General features: G+C 44.0%; 1 protein-coding gene across 1 annotated transcript; it reads left to right on the forward strand.

Annotated features, from left to right (window-relative positions):
• Positions 1-958: 958 nt before the first annotated feature.
• LOC308261758 (cyclin-Y-like protein 1) lies at positions 959-2,050 on the forward strand (the record flags this gene model as incomplete). Its single annotated transcript, XM_080693877.1, has 1 exon — positions 959-2,050. One exon carries the CDS (start codon positions 959-961, stop codon positions 2,048-2,050), a length of 1,092 nt encoding a protein of 363 aa, XP_080550003.1.
• Positions 2,051-19,744: the final 17,694 nt, after the last annotated feature.

Consider the following 19,744-nt stretch of genomic DNA (forward strand, 5'->3'; position numbering starts at 1 on the left):
TCTTTCCATATTTGGAAAATTCTCTGAGATTATTTCCTTAAAGATATTACAGATGCCCTTGGTCTGTACCTCTATCCCTTCCTCGATGCCTATTATCTGTAAATTAGGGCGCTTCATATTATCCCATAATTGCTGGATGTTTAGGTTTTGTTGCTGTAAAGATTTCTGTATATCGCTGACTGTGTTTTCGGTTTGGGATGTACTGTCTTCTAATATTGATATTCTGTTTTCCATTTCATCTAATCTTCCAGAATTTCTTTCTATTGCTGTCTTCATTTCACTTATTGCCTCTTTCATTTTATTCCAGACCTCTTTCTGATTCTTTTTTAGTGTTTCTAATTCACCTTTAACCTCCTCTATACTTGTTTTAAATCCTTTCATCATATTGAACATCAAGATTCTGAACTCCCCTTCTTGCATTTCTAGTAGGTCAGTATTCGTGATTTCTGCTGTCTCTTCATAATTCCTGGTTCTCATATTTATAGCATTCTCTGTCCTGTTTTTCTGATTTCTACCCATCGTTCGTGAGTACTGTGCTTAGTCAAATCTTAATATTAGGAGTTTGGGGGTATTGGTTAGTCAGCAGAGCCTTTCCAGTGTTGAGGGTGGGTGATGTGGGAGGATCTGGGGTGATTGGTAAAGGAATCGGATTAGGTAGAGGATATGTTAGGTTGAGAAAGACTTTAAGTATGATAAGGTAAGAGTCGGCTCGGAGCAGGCGGTGGCGGCGTGGCGGCGGGGGTGCGGCCAAGGCCGGAGCCCTGCCCGGGGCCGGGCGGCGGGGCGGGCGGGCGAGCGGCGGGCGTGGCCGCGTCTGCATGCGCGGCGCAGCCCCGGCATAGCCCGGGGCTGCCCGCGCCGGCCGCGCCATTGTTGGGGGAGGGGGCGGCTGCTGAGCGCAGCGGAGTCGGGGGCGAGCGGCGGCGCAGGCGGCGGCGGCGAGGAGCGCAGGCGCCCCATGGGGAACACGCTGACCTGTTGCGTGTCCCCCAATGCCAGCCCCAAGCTGGGCCGGCGCACGGGGCCGGCGGAGCCGGACTTCGAGTCTGAGATCTACGAGGCGGCGGCCGGGGACGCGGTGGCGGTAGCGCCGGCGCCCGCTGCCGTGGAGCCGGCCGAGGTAGATTTCGGAGCCGGCGAGGGCCACCACCTGCAGCACATCAGCGACCGGGAGATGCCCGAAGATTTAGCTTTGGAGTCAAACCCATCTGACCATCCAAGGGCAAGCACAATTTTCCTGAGCAAATCTCAAACAGATGTGCGTGAAAAGAGGAAGAGCAACCATTTAAACCATGTATCTCCAGGGCAGCTTACTAAAAAGTATAGCTCATGCTCAACAATATTTCTAGATGACAGCACAGTCAGCCAGCCTAATCTTAGAACCACAATAAAATGTGTGACCTTAGCAATATATTACCACATAAAGAACAGAGATGCAAATAGGTCCCTGGATATTTTTGATGAGCGATCACATCCACTCACACGAGAGAAGGTTCCAGAAGAATACTTTAAGCATGACCCTGAACACAAATTTATTTACAGATTTGTTCGTACTCTTTTTAGTGCTGCACAGCTAACAGCTGAATGTGCAATAGTAACTTTGGTCTACTTGGAAAGGCTTTTAACTTATGCTGAGATCGACATCTGTCCCACCAACTGGAAAAGGATTGTTCTGGGAGCCATTCTTCTTGCCTCCAAGGTTTGGGATGATCAGGCTGTATGGAATGTGGACTACTGCCAGATCCTCAAGGACATCACAGTTGAAGACATGAACGAGATGGAAAGGCATTTCTTGGAGCTACTCCAGTTTAATATTAATGTTCCTGCCAGTGTTTATGCCAAATACTACTTTGACCTTCGCTCCTTAGCAGATGACAACAACCTGAATTTTCTGTTTGCTCCTCTCAGCAAAGAAAGAGCACAGAACCTAGAGGCTATTTCAAGATTGTGTGAAGATAAATACAAAGACTTATGTAGAGCTGCTATGAGAAGGTCTTTCAGTGCTGATAATTTCGTTGGTATTCAGCGTTCTAATGCCATCCTCTCTTAAAAGGGAGAATCGAGGGCTATTGATGTCATGAATCTCTCATCTGCAAAGACTGGAGAAATATCACCTCTCCTGCTCAAAAACCAGCAAAGTTAGTATTTTCACTGAAAGACCTGGAATTCAAGAGACTCATGGACAGTGGCGATTGCACTCCATAGGAAAGAATGGGACCTTGTCAAGCAACAACACACTTTGTCCTTTTTAATGTAAACAGAGTTACAAAAACCACTCCAAAGCAAAAGCTCCCAGCTCACACACAGATATTTGCTTACTGTGTAGGCCAATAGCTGTGAACTATGTGAGATTTTTTAAATTAAGAGTTTAAATTTCTAGACTTTAAAGACACTAACCATATAACTTTTATGTTTTTTCCTATTTTTCTTGCCCCTCCCAATTGCTGCATATGCCATTACAGTTGATGCAGTATTACCATTAAAACACGGGAATCTTTGTTTTCTTATTTTTTTATTTTTGTGGTTCTGAGGCTTGAGACCGCAGCCTAGCGTGTGCTAGGCAAGCCTCTACCACTGAGCTACACTCCCAGCCCCAAATATGGGACTCAACACTCATGAAGCCACTTAGGAGCAAACTGTAGCATTGTTAGGTATTGAAGGTTCTTGACCTTCCTACTGTATCATTGAAGCTGCTAGTCATTATTGGCAATCAGTGTAAACCAAAAAGCTCCTGGATAACATTTTGCCATTCATACATTTTGCAAGTACTAACTAGCATTTTGGCAAGTTTGGGGTCATAAAGAGAAAGTACCACTTATTGACTACCAATTTCTGTTGGTCCACACTGCATTTCTTGTGAAATATTAATGGTGCTTCTCATTTTCTGATAATTTTCCTCTTATTTGTTAGATAAATGTATTAAAAGATATTTTCATAATGGTAACCAACATGTGGTCCAGTGATAAACAAGCAGATAAATACAAGGTGTCCTAAAAGTTTTAAAGCAGTTTTAAGCTTCACTATGCTGTGTTTGGGCCCTCCAGGACCCTGCAGCAAAAGTATAAAAGCACAAACTTAGAAACAGCTTTTAAAAAATTGTTTCAGTATTTGCCATCTTCAAGAGGGACTGGAAACAGCAACACAGGCACAAGCTAATCCAAGTTTACAAAAGTGTTTAAAAGAAATGTAACTTAACCCTCAAATGTTTTGTAAGTTTGTAGCATTTATACCAATACAAGTATCAAAGCTTAAAATTGCACTAAGATTTTTAGGATACCTTGTATCTCCATAGAAGTACTTCCTCTTTTTAAAGAAGTTTTTTTTGTGTGTGTAGGGCTATGCTGTTTCTGTTTTTATCACCTAAATTTCTTTTCTCTAGATTTGGTAAAGGAAGATTATGAAGAGCAGAGTTAATTCACATGTAATAAATGGGAAGGAATTGGACCTCAATAGCAGCAGGAGATATGAAAGATTTTTGGTTTTTTTTTTTAATCCTACATGTTCACCTGGCTGTAGGTGTCATATAGGTGTTCCATTTCAAGTCATGCTACTTAAGAGTGAACGTATATGAACCTTAGGGACCCTTATTTCAGGCTTTAAAGGGCAGGGAATAAATAATGTTAGGAGACTCGCAACAATGCCACCTGCCCTACATTTCAAATGTTAAAATGACTAGAGTTCTCAGCTGTGTGAAGCCTGCTTGTCTTGCCTTCACAGTGCATCCTAGGACTCTTGCAGTTCTGGGCCAGGAATACTTTCTCTCAATAGAGCAGTGCTTCACATTATACCGAGTGCTGCAGGCTCCGTCACTTTTAAAGGACAGAGACATACACGATAAGTAATGGTATGTGAGACATTACAATCTACCACCTCAACACACTGTTTATGGAGTTCAGAACTTGGAGATTCAAGTATTGATTGCAGTTGTATTTTGAAAAGAATATGCTACAACTTACGTGGTTTTTCTTTCTCATGTTTATATTAAAAGAAAAGCTAATAAACTCTATTTTAATTAAAAAAAAAATGATAAGGTAATAACTTGCTAGGAATGAGAGAGAGTTAACTATTAGGACTCTTGTCGTTGGTAGAGTAATTATGGATATAAGAGATACTTTGAGTATTAAACCAGGAGGTATATTATGGGGAAAAGTTTTGGGGGAGAAAAGTATGTAGGTTAGTGTGGGTAGGTTTGTAAATAGGGATGATGGAAGGAGCAGACAGACATAAAAAAAAAAAAAAGAATCCACACAAGATACCAAGACTATTATGTAATCCAAGAAAAATGAAGGAAAACCAATCAAAGGAGGAGAGTGAAAAAAAAGGAAGGGAAGAGGAAGAAAGAGGAAAAAAGAACAAGAATAAAATAAAAGGAACTAGCAGCTGTGTGAAATAAAAAAATAAGGCAAACTATCCAATGTATGTATATATATATATAGATAGATAGATATCTATATCTATATCTATATCTATATATATATATATATATATATATATATATATATAACAGCAATAACCCTACCAAAACAAAAGCACTGTAAAAGCAAAATAAAACAAAACATCCACATTAAAAGTAAAACAAACAAACAGTCCTCCTTATTTACGCATATGGGGTCAGGTCCAAATAATATGTGCGTATCTGATTGCTTTGGTAGCTTTCAGAATACCATCCAATGTCTCTTAGTTTTCTTTGTACTCTATTTTTATCTTCTTAAGTCACTCTGGGTGTTTGGACACCTTTCTCTCCTTTAGCTGCTTTAGGTTTATGTGTCCGGATGTCTGATTTCACTGTTATTTGATTCTGTACAATTCACAGGTTCTGCGAAATTCTAACCTGTGGTCAGCACCTCTGCACTCACCACCCTAGCCTCCAGCCTGTGCTTCCCTACAGCAGGGGTGAAGAATGACCAAAGTATAATTGGAACCTCCCCCTGAGGTCCTGAGCAGATTTTGTGGCCCGATGGATTTTCTTGTGTCTCTGGAAATTCCAGCTGGGCTAGCAGGTGTGGTCCCAAGATGTACCCTGGGCAAATGGATGCTGGTTCCTGGATGCCCACACTTACTGCCAGAGCTCTGCCTATTCCAAGAGTGCAGGCTGGATGCGCTGCTAATACTGGACCCAAGTGAGAGTGTATGCAGCTGTCTATTTCTGCTGGTATGCTATTCCAAGGTGTATTGAGCTGTGTTCTTGCTTAGCACTAAGCCTCTGGCTACCAGGAGGGTGGGAACACCCAGCGGTGGGCCAGAGGTGCAGGGTAGGTGCTCAAGGTCCAGTGCGCGTTGTCCAGCAATGGTCTCTGCCTCCCGCGGGACGTAGAAGCTGGGGGTGCCCCAAGGAGATTTCCGGGTCACCCAGGGCTTTCGCAGGCTGGAAGGCAGGCTCTGGCAAGGTGGCAGGGGCTAGACACACAAGCAGAATCCAATTTAGGGGTGGCAGTGTACAGGTACTGACTACCAGCAGGGGACTGTGGCGCAGGCAAGTTGCGTGAGGAGAGTGCTCGGATCTGAGGCTTGAGCCCGTGCTGGGGGGTTGAGGCTGCGCACACGCTAGGACCCCAACTTACCAGGGCGCCCTCAGGTACCTGACTTGGTGCAGGAATCCGTGGAAGTCTCTATGCAGTTGTGATCCGGTCGCTGGTGGGCACACAGAATTCTGGTGGCTGCTGATTGCTGCTTAAGATGCAGTCCTAAGTCCATTTTTAGCCCCGAATTATCTTGCCGTGGTAATATCGGGCAGGCAGCTCCTTGGGCAGCTGCAAAAGCAGCCCGCCGATCAGCGTTCTGATCAGCGTTCCGATTGTATCTGCAGCAGGTCCCATGTCCGATCTTTGTTCTTCTTCTTCAAGTTCAGGGTTCCGCCGAGGTACCTGGATGTGTTTTGGTTCCTGGTATGTATTTATTTTGTTGATTTAGACACTGCTTTCTAAGTATTTAAACTTTATTCGCTTCAGCTACTGAGAAGTGCTGTGTCCCTCAGTCGCCAGTTTGAAAATATATTTTTTTTAATTAATTTATTTTTTAAATTGGTGCATTGTAGTCATACATCAATCACATTGGAGTACAAGACTTGAGAGGATATACAAGCACACATCATCCAATTAGCCCTCCTCCAGCCCCCATCCCATTCCCTCCCCCTCCCTCCATCCCACACTTCTTTGGTGATTTACTTTGATACATTTGTTTATGTACCTCCTGCGTTTTAAAGAGGCTCCGTCCTCCAGTATTACATACCCTCTGATTGGTCACATTAGTTGCTTCACTATAGGGCCCTTTCTATAGCTCAACCTCTTCCTGTTGCCCTTTTCCTCCTAGTTATTGCTGATTAAGAGAAGCGTCTGATTTATATTTTCTGCGATATTTCTCTGTGCATGCTGCGTTGCAAGTACCAATCCCACTCTTGATGGTCCCAGTAGTGGCCTGGCTACTCAGTGGACTGATCCAGACCTCGCTGGCTCAAGCAGCGGCCTTGCCTCATGGGAGGCCCCAGTTCTGGTCTCGCTGGCCCCTGAACCGGTCTAACCCCTAAGCTGGCTTTGGTCCCGACCTTGGAGGCCGCAGGAGTGAACTTGTCTCACGCCACGCTCCGATGCTGGCCATTGGCCCCTGCACCGGTCTAACCCCTTGGCAGGATTCCAATCCCGGCCTCGGAGGCCCCAGCACTGGCCTAGCCTCATGGCAGGCTCCAATGCCGGCCTCGTTGGCCCCAGCACCAGCCTAACCCCTCGGCAGGCTCCAATCTCGGCCTCAGAGACCCCAGCACTGGTCATGCCTCAAGGCAGGCTCCGATGCCGGCCTCGCTGGCCCCAGCACCTGCCTAACCCCTCGGCAGGCTCTTATCCTGGCCTCGGAGGCCCCAGTACCGGCCTTGCCTCAAGGCAGGCTCCGAAGCCGGCCTTGCTGGCCCCAGCACCGGCCTAACCCCTCGGCAGGCTCTTATCCTGGCCTCGGAGGCCCCAGTACTGGCCTTGCCTCACGGCAGGCTCCAATGCCGGCCTCACTGGCCCCAGCACCGGCCTAACCCCTCGGCAGGCTCCGATCCCGGCCTCGGAGACCCCAGCACTGGTCATGCCTCAAGGCAGGCTCCGAAGCCGGCCTCGCTGGCCCCAGCACCAGCCTAACCCCTCGGCAGGCTCCAATCTCGGCCTCAGAGACCCCAGCACTGGTCATGCCTCAAGGCAGGCTCCGATGCCGGCCTCGCTGGCCCCAGCACCTGCCTAACCCCTCGGCAGGCTCTTATCCTGGCCTCGGAGGCCCCAGTACCGGCCTTGCCTCAAGGCAGGCTCCGAAGCCGGCCTTGCTGGCCCCAGCACCGGCCTAACCCCTCGGCAGGCTCTTATCCTGGCCTTGGAGGCCCCAGTACCGGCCTTGCCTCACGGCAGGCTCCGATGCCGGCCTCACTGGCCCCAGCACCGGCCTAACCCCTCGGCAGGCTCCGATCCCGGCCTCGGAGACTCCAGCACTGGTCATGCCTCAAGGCAGGCTCCGAAGCCGGCCTCGCTGGCCCCAGCACCGGCCTAACCCCTCGGCAGGATCTTATCCTGGCCTTGGAGGCCCCAGTACCGGCCTTGCCTCAAGGCAGGCTCCGATGCTGGCCTCACTGGACCCAGCACCGGCCTAACCCCTCAGCAGGTTCTTATCCTGGCCTCGGAGGCCCCAGTACCGGCCTTGCCTCAAGGTGGGCTCCGATGCCGGCCTCGCTGGCCCCAGCACCGGCCTAACCCCTCGGCAGGCTCTTATCTTGGCCTCAGAGGCCCCAGTACCGGCCTTGCCTCACGGCAGGCTCCAATGCCGGCCTCGCTGGCCCCAGCACCGGCCTAACCCCTCAGCAGGCTCTTATCCTGGCCTCGAGGCCCCAGTACCGGCCTTGCCTCAAGGCAGGCTCCGATGCCGGCCTCACTGGCCCCAGCACCGGCCTAACCCCTCGGCAGGCTCTTATCCTGGCCTCGGAGGCCCAAGTACCGGCCTTGCCTCATGGCAGGCTCTGATGCCAGCCTCTCTGGCCCCAGCACCGGCCTAACCCCTCAGCAGACTCCGGTCCCGTCCTCGGGGGCCCCACACTGGCCTTGCTTCACGGCAGGCTCCAATGCCGGCCTCGCTGACCCCAGCACCGGCCTAACCCCTCAGCAAGTTCCGGACCCGACCTCGGAGGCCCTAGCACAAGCCTTGCCTCATGGCAGGCTCCAATGCCGGCCTTGCTGGCCCCAGCATCGGTCTAACCCCTCTGCAGGTTCCAATCCCGGCCACGGAGACCTCAGTAGTGGCCTTGCCTCACAGCAAGCTCCGATGTCGGCCACTGGCCCCGGCGCCCAACTAACCCCTCAGCAGGTTCCGATCACTGTCTCTGTGGTTATTATTTCAAAGGTTCCAGTTGTAATGTATCAGATCTCTGCCTCCCCCAAATATTGGCCACTGGCATTGCCACTGCCTCCACTGTTTCAAATCCTTCCCAGGCTCTTTTTCCACTCTGAATGTTGTCCAGTGTTCCTAAGCATGCGTGATGGTAGCATTCGACATTTGGTGTAATTTCTCCAAAAAAATAAAGTTGGTAAGATCCGGTTTCTGCTTCTCCTGAATACAAGTCGCCACCACCATCACGGAGAACTCTTTCAACACCGCATTTCTCCTTGGTCTCCGCTAAACTCTCTCCTTATATGTGATGTCTGAGATTCTTAACAATATAGAGAAATAGCAGTCCTCTTTCACGGCGAATTTTTCCATAAGTTCCAGTGCATTTAGATAAGTTTTGTCTGCATCTCCAGTGTCCTGGCATCCATAACGGCTTTCTTACCTCCTCTCCGATATTTTTCTTTATCTTTTTCTGTTCTGGGCCCGGTTTCTCCAGGGGTCTGGCGTGCTACTCGCAGTTCGGCCCGGGGCCCAGAGTCCCGCAACCCGGGCCCCAGCTGGCGTGCCCCGCACGCGACCCCTGCCCAGAACCCAGCATCTTACTGGGCCCGGTTTCTCCAGGGGCCTGGCATGCTACGCGCAGTTCGGCCTGGGGCCCAGAGTCCCCTATTTATTTATTTATTTTTTGGTGGTACTGGGGTTCCTGGAAGCCCTTCTACCTCTGGGCTACACTCCCAGACCTATTTTTACATTTTCATTTTTGGAAACAGGGTCTCCTAAGCCAGCGCGCGCGGCTGGCTTCGAACCTGCGCGATCCCAAGCGCGGGGATTACAAGCGTGCGCCACCACGCCCAGCGAGTTATTTTAAATGTGATGAATTTTTTATTTTTGTGTGCATATGTTCATTGCCACTGTGTAGAAATACAATTGACATTAGTCAGGATTTTCTACATAAAATAAGGCTATCCCTATCAAGTAAGAAGAATTTATTTATTTATGATCTCCTTGATTTTTTATTTTCTTGCTTTATTGCACTGACTTTCCTCATTGAGTATAATATAACATTTAAGTTTTTAAATGCTCTATATGAACTTGAGTAAGTTTCTCCTCTATCACTAACACTTAAAAAGTTTTTTTTTCATTTTTTATTCGTGCACTGTATTCATACATCGTAGTGGGATACAAAAAACTTTTGTAGACATACATGCACACATCGCCCATTTAGCCCCCACCCGATCCCCACCCCATTCCCTCCTCATCCCTCCTTCCCATGCTTGGCTTAGTGGTTGACATCTAGTATTATAGCAATTTATCCAAAATTAAAAATGATAATCTCACATAACAGTTTCATTTGTCTGATACCAAGCTTTTGATAACTTAAAGATAACATTTCAATATTTCTTTTTGCTTTCTTTCTTACCAGAGAATATTTTTTTCTTTTTCTTTTTTTAGGTGAAACTATCATATATTTATATATTTATTTTTCAGAAAAAATCTATCCTAATATGGAATATGGACTGTAGATACCCAAAACGATCTCGAAAAAGAACAAAGCTAGAAGATATATATTTTCTTTTTTTTATATTTATTTTTAATTGGTGCACTGTATTCATACATCATAGTGGGATACATACTTTTGTAGACATACATGCACACATTGCCCAGTCAGCCCCCACCCGATCCCCACCCCGTTCTCTCCCTATCCCCCCCTCCTATGCTTGGCTTAGTAGTTGACATCTAGTATTATAGCAATTTATCCAAAATTAAAAATGATAATCTCACATAACAGTATCATTTGTCTGATACCAAGCTTTTGATGACTTAAAGATAACATTTCAATATTTCTTTTTGCTTTCTTTCTTACCAGAGAATCTATTTTTTTCTATTTTTTAGGTGAAACTATCATATATTTATATATTTATTTTTCAGAAAAAAAATCTATCCTAATATGGAATATGGACTGTAGATACCCAAAACGATCTCGAAAAAGAACAAAGCTAAAAGATATATATTTTCTTTTTTTTTCATATTTATTTTTAATTGGTGCACTGTATTCATACATCATAGTGGGATACATACTTTTGTAGACATACATGCACACATTGCCCAGTCAGCCCCCACCCGATCCCCACCCCATTCTCTCCCTATCCCCCCCTCCTATGCTTGGCTTAGTAGTTGACATCTAGTATTATAGCAATTTATCCAAAATTAAAAATGATAATCTCACATAACAGTTTCATTTGTCTGATACCAAGCTTTTGATGACTTAAAGATAACATTTCAATATTTCTTTTTGCTTTCTTTCTTACCAGAGAATCTATTTTTTTCTATTTTTTAGGTGGAACTATCATATATTTATATATTTATTTTTCAGGAAAAAAAAATCTATCCTAATATGGAATATGGACTCTAGGTACCCACAACGATCTTGAAAAAGAACAAAGCTAGAAGATATATATTTTCTGATTTCAAACCATATAAAGCTGCAATAATCGAAACAGTGTAGTACTATTCTAAAGGCAGATATATAAACCATTGGAGTTAAATAAAAGCCTAGAGATAAATTCTTCCCAATATTGTCAAGTTATTTTTGACAAGGTTTCCACGAACATTTGGTGGAGGAAATAATAATCTTTTAACTAAATATTGTTGAAAAATAATAATTACATGAAAAAGAATAAAATTGGACCCTTACCTAATCCCATATACAAATATTAACTCAAAATAGATAAAAGACCTAAATATAAATCTTAAGACTATAAACTTTTAGAAGAAAATCTGGGTCATAAAACCTCACAACATTGAAATTGGCAGTGATTTCTTGGATATGATTTCAATGGCACAGGCAACAGAAGGGTATACAAACTCCCTAACAAATAAAATATTGTATATCCAAAGACAATGTAAACAGAGTTAAAAGTTACTGATAGAATGGGATAAAATATTTCCAAGTGCTATATCTGAAGGTATATTAATATTCCAACTAGAAATCCTAAAAATTAACAATAAAAGCAAACAATACAATTTAGAGATAGGTATAAGACTAACATAAATAATGAATCTCCACAGATAACCAATCTTAGTTGTCTGTTGGATGGAAACTCTTGTTTCTCTGGTTCTGGTGTGTGTTACCTATTTCTTCTTTGTAGTTAATCTCTTTGAATATTTTCTCTAGTGCTGGTTTCGAAGACATAAATTCCTTCAGTTTCTGTTTGTCGTGGAAGCTTCTTATTTCTCCATCTAATTTAATAGAAAGTTTTGCTGGGTAGGAAATTTTTGGCTGGCAGTTGTTTTCTTTCAGAGTTTGGAATATGTTACTCCAAGCCCTTCTGGCTCTCATGACTTGGTTTGGGAAGTCTGGAGTGATTCTAATTGGTTTGCCTCTGAATGTCACTTGGCCCTTTGTTTTTGTTGCCTTTAAGATTCTCTGCTTGGCTTCCACATTGGTCATTTTGACAATTATGTGGCGTGGGGACCCTCTTCTCCAATCCTGTCTAAAGGGAGTTCTATAAGTTTCCTGGACCTGTGTATCGACCTCTTGCTCTATGTTTGGAAAAAATTCTACTATTACTTCCTTGAAGATATTGTTGATCCCTTTGGTTTCACCTTCTTTTCCCTCCTCTATTCCAATTATTCTTAGGTTAGCTCTCTTAAAATGGGCCCATATTTCTTCAATGTCAGATTCCTGCTGTCGGATTTTTTTTTCTAAATTAGAAACTATGCGTTCATTTTTGGAGTGATCATCTTCTAGGAGTGAGATTCTATTCTCCATGTGGTCTAATCGGTTGTTTTTACTTTGAATTGAGGCCTTTAATTCATTAATTGCATCCTTTATCTCTTTTTGGCTCTCTTTGAATTCTTTTCGAAACACCTCTATTATTTCTAAAGTTATTTTCCTGATTTGATCTTCTAGAAATCTTTGAATTTCTGTTTTATCGGGTTCTGATATTGTGGGGTTGTGGGCATTCATTGCTCCATTGTTATTCCTCTTTCCCATGATTTCGGGAGTTTGTGCCTTCTCTGTGTTCTTCCTTTGGGTCACTATGACTTCACTTAAGGTGCTCTGGATCTCGAGTCTGTGGTATCTCAGTCCCCACTACTCCTTTACTGGGTTGTATCGCAAAGTCTCAGATCCAGGGAGTCAATAGAGGCTGCTTTAGACTATGGGGGGTTCCAGGTTGCGCGTTCTCCTATGGTGTGATATCTGTGCCACCGCCACTCCCCCACTGGGTCAAGTCCCTGGGAGTCAGTACTGGGATTTCTCCTCTGGGGCCCGCAATTTGACTCACTGTTGTTGAATACGCAGATGGAGCTGCTGCTGCCTCTGGTGGCAATATGGTGCCGCTGCCACGCCCTTGGCCGTGAGGCTGGCGTATTTCTTCTCTGTTTTTGAGCTCCACACTGAGTCCCTGCAGCGTGTGCTGAGCCCAGCCACTGGGAGCTTTAGATGCTCCCCGCGCCGAACAATCTGCCGAATCCCGCCCGGCTCTTCCGCAGCGGCTCACCTCGGCTCGCTGTCTGCCGCTCCTCTCTGGAGCCTGGTGAGCTGTTGAGTGCGTTGATCTGGAGCCGTCTGGTGAGCTCGCTGCTGCCGCCGGCAGTAAAGCGCTGCAGCCACGTCCTCGGCCGTGAGGCCGGCGTATCTCCTCTGTGGCTCTGAGCTCCGTTATGAGACCCCCTCCTCTCTGGGGCTGGTGATTTTTTTGTTTCTCTGGTGATGGTGTTTTCTGGCTATGAAAGGCGCTGGTTTTGTGATAATAGAGATTGGTTGTTAGCGGGGCTCTTAAGCCCCGCTTTTCTCAGTCGCCATCTTCCCGGAAGTGGTCTGTTTTATCTCACTTAAAAAGTTTTATTATGAATGACTGTTGAATTTCTTGCACCATTTTCTGCATCTATTGATGTACTGATATTACTTCTTACTCAGCCTGTTACTGTAGTGAGTCACATGTTTGATCTTGCCTTGCATCTCTTTAATAGACACCTTTGGTCATGGCATAAAATTTTTGTGTATATGGCTAAATTCCTTTTGTTGTGGGGTTTTTGCTTCAATATTCATGAAGGATATTGGTCTGTAGTTTGCTTTTCTTGCACTAGGTTTGGTTTTGGTATCAAGGTAAAACTAGCTTTATAAAACAGATTGGAAAGTGTCTCTTCTATTTTCTGGGATATATTATGTGGAATTCGTGTAGATTTTTCCTGGAATCTTTGGAAGAATTCTCCAATGAAGGCACTTTGGCCCTCAAGATTTTTAAAAAAATATGTTAATAGAAATGTTGAGGTATGGAAAGGCAAATAGATCAAAAAATAACTGCCATTGAAAATATAGTTTATTATAGTTATCAAGAAGAGAGGCACATGTCATGGAGGTCCAAGGTTGGTCAGGAGGCAGAGGGAGAGAGGTGACAGAGAGCAAGAGCCTGTGTAGGATTAACTGCTTTGAGTCAATTCAGGGAGTTCTAGGGCATAGTGCTATCCCCAGTAATATCATACCTGCTGCTGAGTGTTAGTGCAGGGGATGGTGACCTGGACTGTGAAGAGTGGGGAGTGTGGGCTCTGGATTGATTGCTCTGGATTTGGAAAGTGCATTCATGAGTGAATTACTTACTCTTACAACTGGCTTGCTCCGGGCTCAATAGTCTCTTCAGAGTCAGCAAGGCCCCAGATGTCAAAGCATCACAATACAGGAAACAAAGGTTTGCTGCAACTGCTTTCTCTCTTATCATCTGTTTTCAGTACACTCCACTTGGGCTTTCTTCCTCATCAGTGTTGATGTCCTCATACTGGTAATGATACTTCATTCCTCCTGGTTTTCTTTTTATCTCATTAGCCATTCATTCTCTCTTTACTTTGCTAAATCTTCTGTCTATGCAACCTCTAATAATTGAAATATCCTAGGCTTAATGCTCTTCTATTCTGCACCAACAACAAAAGTGTGCTGCATGGCTTTGTGGGGTCTCTAACAGTCCATTTGGGAACTCCACACAATCAAAACTGCAGCCGGGTATGATAGAGCACGCCTGTAATCCCAGCATTCGGGAGGCTGAGACTAGAGGATGGTGGTTCCTGAATGGCCTCAGCTACTTAGTGAGGCCCTCTGCAACTTAGTGAGACCCTGTTTCAAAATAAAGAATAAAAAATAGGGCAGGGGGTGTAGCTCGGAGGTCGAATGCCCCTGGGTTCCATCCCCAGACCCGGAAAAAAAAAAAATCAAAACCGCGTTTCTTTTTTACTCTGTAGATATCTGTGTTTAAAGTACAAAAGCACAAATCAAGACAGTGGTATCAAACTACACCGTAGTCATTTGTTTTTCTTCATTCACTCATGTGCACATGTACACACACACACACACACACACACACACACACACACGGGGAGCTTCACTTGTGATTGTCTCTAATAAAGAACCAAGAGCTTTTTTTTTTTACTTTTATGAAATCTCAACCCTTGAATACATTTTCTTTTAATATTCTCTGTGATTAAATAGGATATGTGCATAAAGCACATCTGCCACATTCCCGCGAACAACTGTTGTCACCAGGAAGAGCATTCTTTCAGTTGTTAATGCTGCAAGTTAAACCAGACTCTTTTTCATGGAGCATCATTTTGCTGGAATGAACACAATAATGATGGTCAATCAGAATTGGGTATTTAGTAGATGTTTTATAAAAAATAAAGTGAGTCTATTGCTTCTAGAAAAATAATCAAGAGTATTTATTTTATGATAAAATGTGAGCTTTCAGCTGTACATGGTGGCCCACTCTGTAATCCCAGTATTTGAGAGGCTCAGGTAGGAGCATCACAGGCTCAATGCCAGTGCTGTGGTAACTTAGTGAGATCCTGTTTCAAAATAAAAACTAAATTGCTGGGGGTGTAGTTCAGAGGTAGAAAGCCCTGGATTCAATCCCCAGTAGTCCCCCCAAATTGAGCTTTTGAGAGAATATTAAAAATTCTGGAAAATATTTATCCAAAATCTTGAGTTTGAGGGCTTCCTACTATTTTTCCCAATAAGATCAATGATGGTATTAAATGCAATTTCTTTGTATTGTATAATGAAATTTGTTAACATCTGGAAGGTTTGCATAATTCAGTGAACTATTTTTCAAATGACCAAATGCATAATGTTACAAAACCATTCATGAGGAAATTATCCTTTCAATGGAGAAGAGACCAATGAATCTTAAGTAATAGAGTACAAAATATTTAAGAAACAACTACTGTTTAAAAAACCAACACTTGCCAAATTTGTGTGTAACACTGAAGTAGGATATCTATAGTTTTTTTAAAAACACTTATAAAAAAGGATTTGCATATCTCTGAGAGATCAATTTTTTCACAGTATTCAAACAAAAGAACACAACAGCAGAATAAATGCAGAAGTAAGTGTGAGTAGGCTGTCTTTTAGTAGGCTCTACTTTAATTAGACATATTTGCAAAAATGTAAAATAATGACATTCTTCTCACTAAATGTTTCTACTTGACAAATAACCTTTTATTTTAAAAGTGTGATATCATGTAATTAATTTATGATTGTTTTAATATATGTACTTATTTAAAAATATATACTTCAGCTGGGCATGGTGGCATACATCTGCAAGCCTAGTACTTGGGAGGCTGAGACAGAAGGATCACAGGTTCCAGGACAGCCACGGCAACTTAACAAGACCCTCAGCAACTTAGCAAGATCATGTTTCAAAATAAAAAATAAAGAGCTGGGAGTGTATCTTAGAAGTGGAATGTCCCTGGACTCAATCTCGAGACATTTTCAAATATTACATTTAAAAATAAAAATTTTAAAGGTGGACATGGTGGCACATGCTTGTAATCCCAGCATTTGGGAGGCTGAAACAGGAGGATCGCAGGTTTGTAAACAGCCTCAGTTACTTAGTGAGGCCCTTTGTAGCTCAGTGAGATCCTGTTTCAAAATAAAGAATAAAAAAATAGGGCTGTGGGGTGTCTCACAGAGCTAGAATGCCCCTGGGTTCCATCCCCAGTATCACAAAAATAAAATAAAATAAAAATAAAAATATCTAAAAATAAGTACAGCCGGGCATGGTGGCGCACGCTTGGAATCCCAGCATTCGGGAGGCTGAGACCTGAGGATTGCAGTTCGCAGACAGCCTCAGTAACTTAGTGAGGCCCTCAGCAACTCAGTGAGACCTGGTTTCAAAATAAAGAATAAAAAATAGGGCAGGGGGTGTAGCTCGGAGACCAAATGCCCCTGGGTTTCATCCCCAGACCTGCAAAAATAAATAAATAAATAAATAAATCTAAAAGTACAGTCTCCAATTTACAATTGTTTGAGCTAGGATTTTGTTTTTATTTTATAGTGGTATAAAAGTGGTAGAAACCAAATTTGGAATTTGAAATTTGGAGCTTTGACTTTTTCCTTGGTAGCATAGGATCCTCAGTGAGCCCCAGCCCCAGTGAGCCCTGCAACCACAAGGAGAACAGCTGAGGCTCTGCAGTGTACTGTAGAGCTGTGTTGTTAGTAGGTTAGGTGGGTTAAAAACATTTCCAATGCTTTCCATTTACAATAGGCTTGTTAGGATATAATCTACTGTAAGCTGAAGAAGTATATTTTTAGAAGAATATATTTTTAATATTTTAGTTTTAATTTCTAATGAGTAAAAATTAAAATCTTTTTCTAATATAGCAAAGATATAGCCCACACAGGTCAAAATTCTTTGGAGGTCTTTATTAACTTTATTTATTCATTTTGGTACTGGTAATTGAACCCAGGGACATTCTATCTTTAAATGAGCTACATCCTTAGCCATTATTATTATTCCTTAGCCATTATTATTATTATTATTATTATTATTATTATTATTATTAGTGGTGGTGTGTGTGTGTGTGTGTGTGTGTGTATGTGTAACTGGGATGGAAACCAGGGGCAGCCTACCTCCAAGCTACACCCTCAGCCCTATTTTTTTATTTTTTATTTTGAAACAGGGTCTCACTAAGTTGCGAAGGGCCTCACTAAGTAGCTGAAGCTGGCCAAGAACCTGCCATCCTCCTGTCTCAGCCTCCCACATACTGGATTACAAGCATGTTCCACCATGCCCAACTCTATTTTTTTATTTTTTTAAATAGGTTTTGCTAAAGGGCCTCACTATGTTGCTGAGGCTGACACTGAAATCTACAATCCTCTTGTCTCAGTCTCCCAAGTACTGAGATCACATGCATGTGTCACCACACCCACTTCTCCACTTCTTTATTAATTTTTTTTTTTTGGTGGTACTGGGGTTCCTGGAAGCCCTTCTACCTCTGAGCTACACTCCCAGACCTATTTATTATATTTTTATTTGGAAACAGGGTCTCTTAAGCCAGCGCGGCTGGCTTTGAACCAGCGCGATCCTCCTGTCTCCGCCTCCGAAGCGCAGGGATTACAAGCGTGCACCACCATGCCTGGCTTCTTTATTAATTTTTAAGAATGTAAAGGGATCCTGAGTCCATAGCGTTTGAAAAACACTGACCCATGCTTTCCCAAATCTTCTGTGAACCGGGAGATGGTATAGCAAAGTTTGCCACAATCCCACATGACAATATCAAAAAAATTCTGTTACTATCAAGATCAAAAACCTCCGAGCTTTCAGGTGATGTTCTCAAAGAAACAGTAGAATAAGTCAACATTCATACACACACACACAAACACACACATACACACACACACACACACACGAGAGAGAGAGAGAGAGAGAGAGAGAGAGAGAGAGAGAGAGAGAGAAAGGGATGGAGGGAGGGAGAGAGGGAGAGAGGGAGGATAATATCAGGGCCATTAAAACAGAGAAACCAACATACCAACCTTTGGAATCTCTAAAACCCACAAAGAACATGGAGACCACAGTTCAGTATTTTCTAACTACATACTCATATTTTCTTCCTCTCTTTCTCTCTCCTTTCAGGAACTTTATCTTGATCCATTTGGTACAAACTAGACAAGATATCCCAGGTCCTAAGACCAGCTTGCACAAGGCAGGAAAGCCTCTCTCAGCTGGGGACTGCAGATCCAAGCATTTTCAAAACTGTGGCCCATCCTCTACAGTTCTTCTCTGGTGGAGCCAAATGCTCAGAGAAGCCCCTTCTGATGTCCACTTGGGCCTCAGTGCCCTCTGCTGCACAGCCCACCTGCTTGTGGACATGGTAGGTGCGAGACTCAACTCCACATGTAAAGTGAAACTTGGAAGCTAGGGTTTGCATCTTTAATTCACACCCAGCTGGACCTAGAACTACAAAGTTTTGAAATGGCTTATAACTTTAACAGTGTCTGGTGGGCCCCATGACCCTGAGTAGGAGCTCCAGCTGGCTCAGAGACACTTGTGTGCTTCTCAGTTAGCCTCCTTCCCCAACTCTTGTTCATATCCCACTCATTTCTCCAGTCACCACCAATATACTCAAACTGCAAATCCAATTTTGCTTAAAAACCCTTCAAAGGCATCCACTTTCCCCAGGGTAATGCTGACTTGGTACCCCTGTCTTCTGGTACTACCGCAGTCCTAACTGGCCAGGTTGACCCACTTGAACCAGTTTTGGGACAGGAGGTGCCATGCCCCCAAAGCAACACCCCAAAGGTACAGAGGTCTGGCACTAAAACAAGTCTAACATTAACATGAACTGGACACTGCTGGCCAATCAACATTTCTCTGAGCTTGGCTGTTCTTCCCCAGGATAGGAAGTTCAGAGTCATCTGGCTCCAAAAGACCTTTCCCTGGTCACCTCCTCAAGCCCCATCCCAAGAGCTCCCTGAGACTTCCCTGCTGAGCAGTCAACATTTTTCAATCAAGACTCAATCTTTGGTTTCTTAATGGTCTCTCTTTTTTTTTTTTTTTTTTTTGGTGGTACTGGGGGTGGAACCCAGGGGCTTTTTTCTACCTCTGGGCTATACTCTCAGACCTATTTTATATTTTATTTGGAAACAGGGTCTCACTAAGTTGCTGAGAGCCTCACTAAGTAGCTGAGGCTGGCTTTGAACCTGTGCAATCCTCCTGTCTCAGCCTCCCAAGCGCTGGGATTACAAGCGTGTGCCACCACGCCCGGCTCTATTCTTTCCCTTTTCAAGAGTCTGCCAATGCCATTTGCTCAGCCTGAAACACTCTTACCAGCCTTCCCTATTCCTCCTCACCTCTGTTTTGGAGGTTAAATGCCATTTCTTCAGTAATGCTATCTAGGACCCTGGGCCAGCTCAGCTTCCAGCAACACCCTGTACTGAGGGTCCCACTTGAAAATACACCCAAGGGCAGGCACAGTGACCTATCTTTCCCAACTCTCTTGTCTACCTCCAATCTGGGAGCTGAGAAAAACTACATGCCCTTTTCCTTTTTTTCCAGCTATTTTTGCAGCCAGCGGCAGTAGGATGACCTAGTTGCCTGATGATCAAGTGAATGGGATGAGTTACTTCTGG

This window comes from Muscardinus avellanarius, assembly GCF_963383645.1.
Source record: "Muscardinus avellanarius genome assembly, chromosome: 4".
Taxonomy (NCBI): Eukaryota; Metazoa; Chordata; class Mammalia; order Rodentia; family Gliridae; genus Muscardinus; species Muscardinus avellanarius.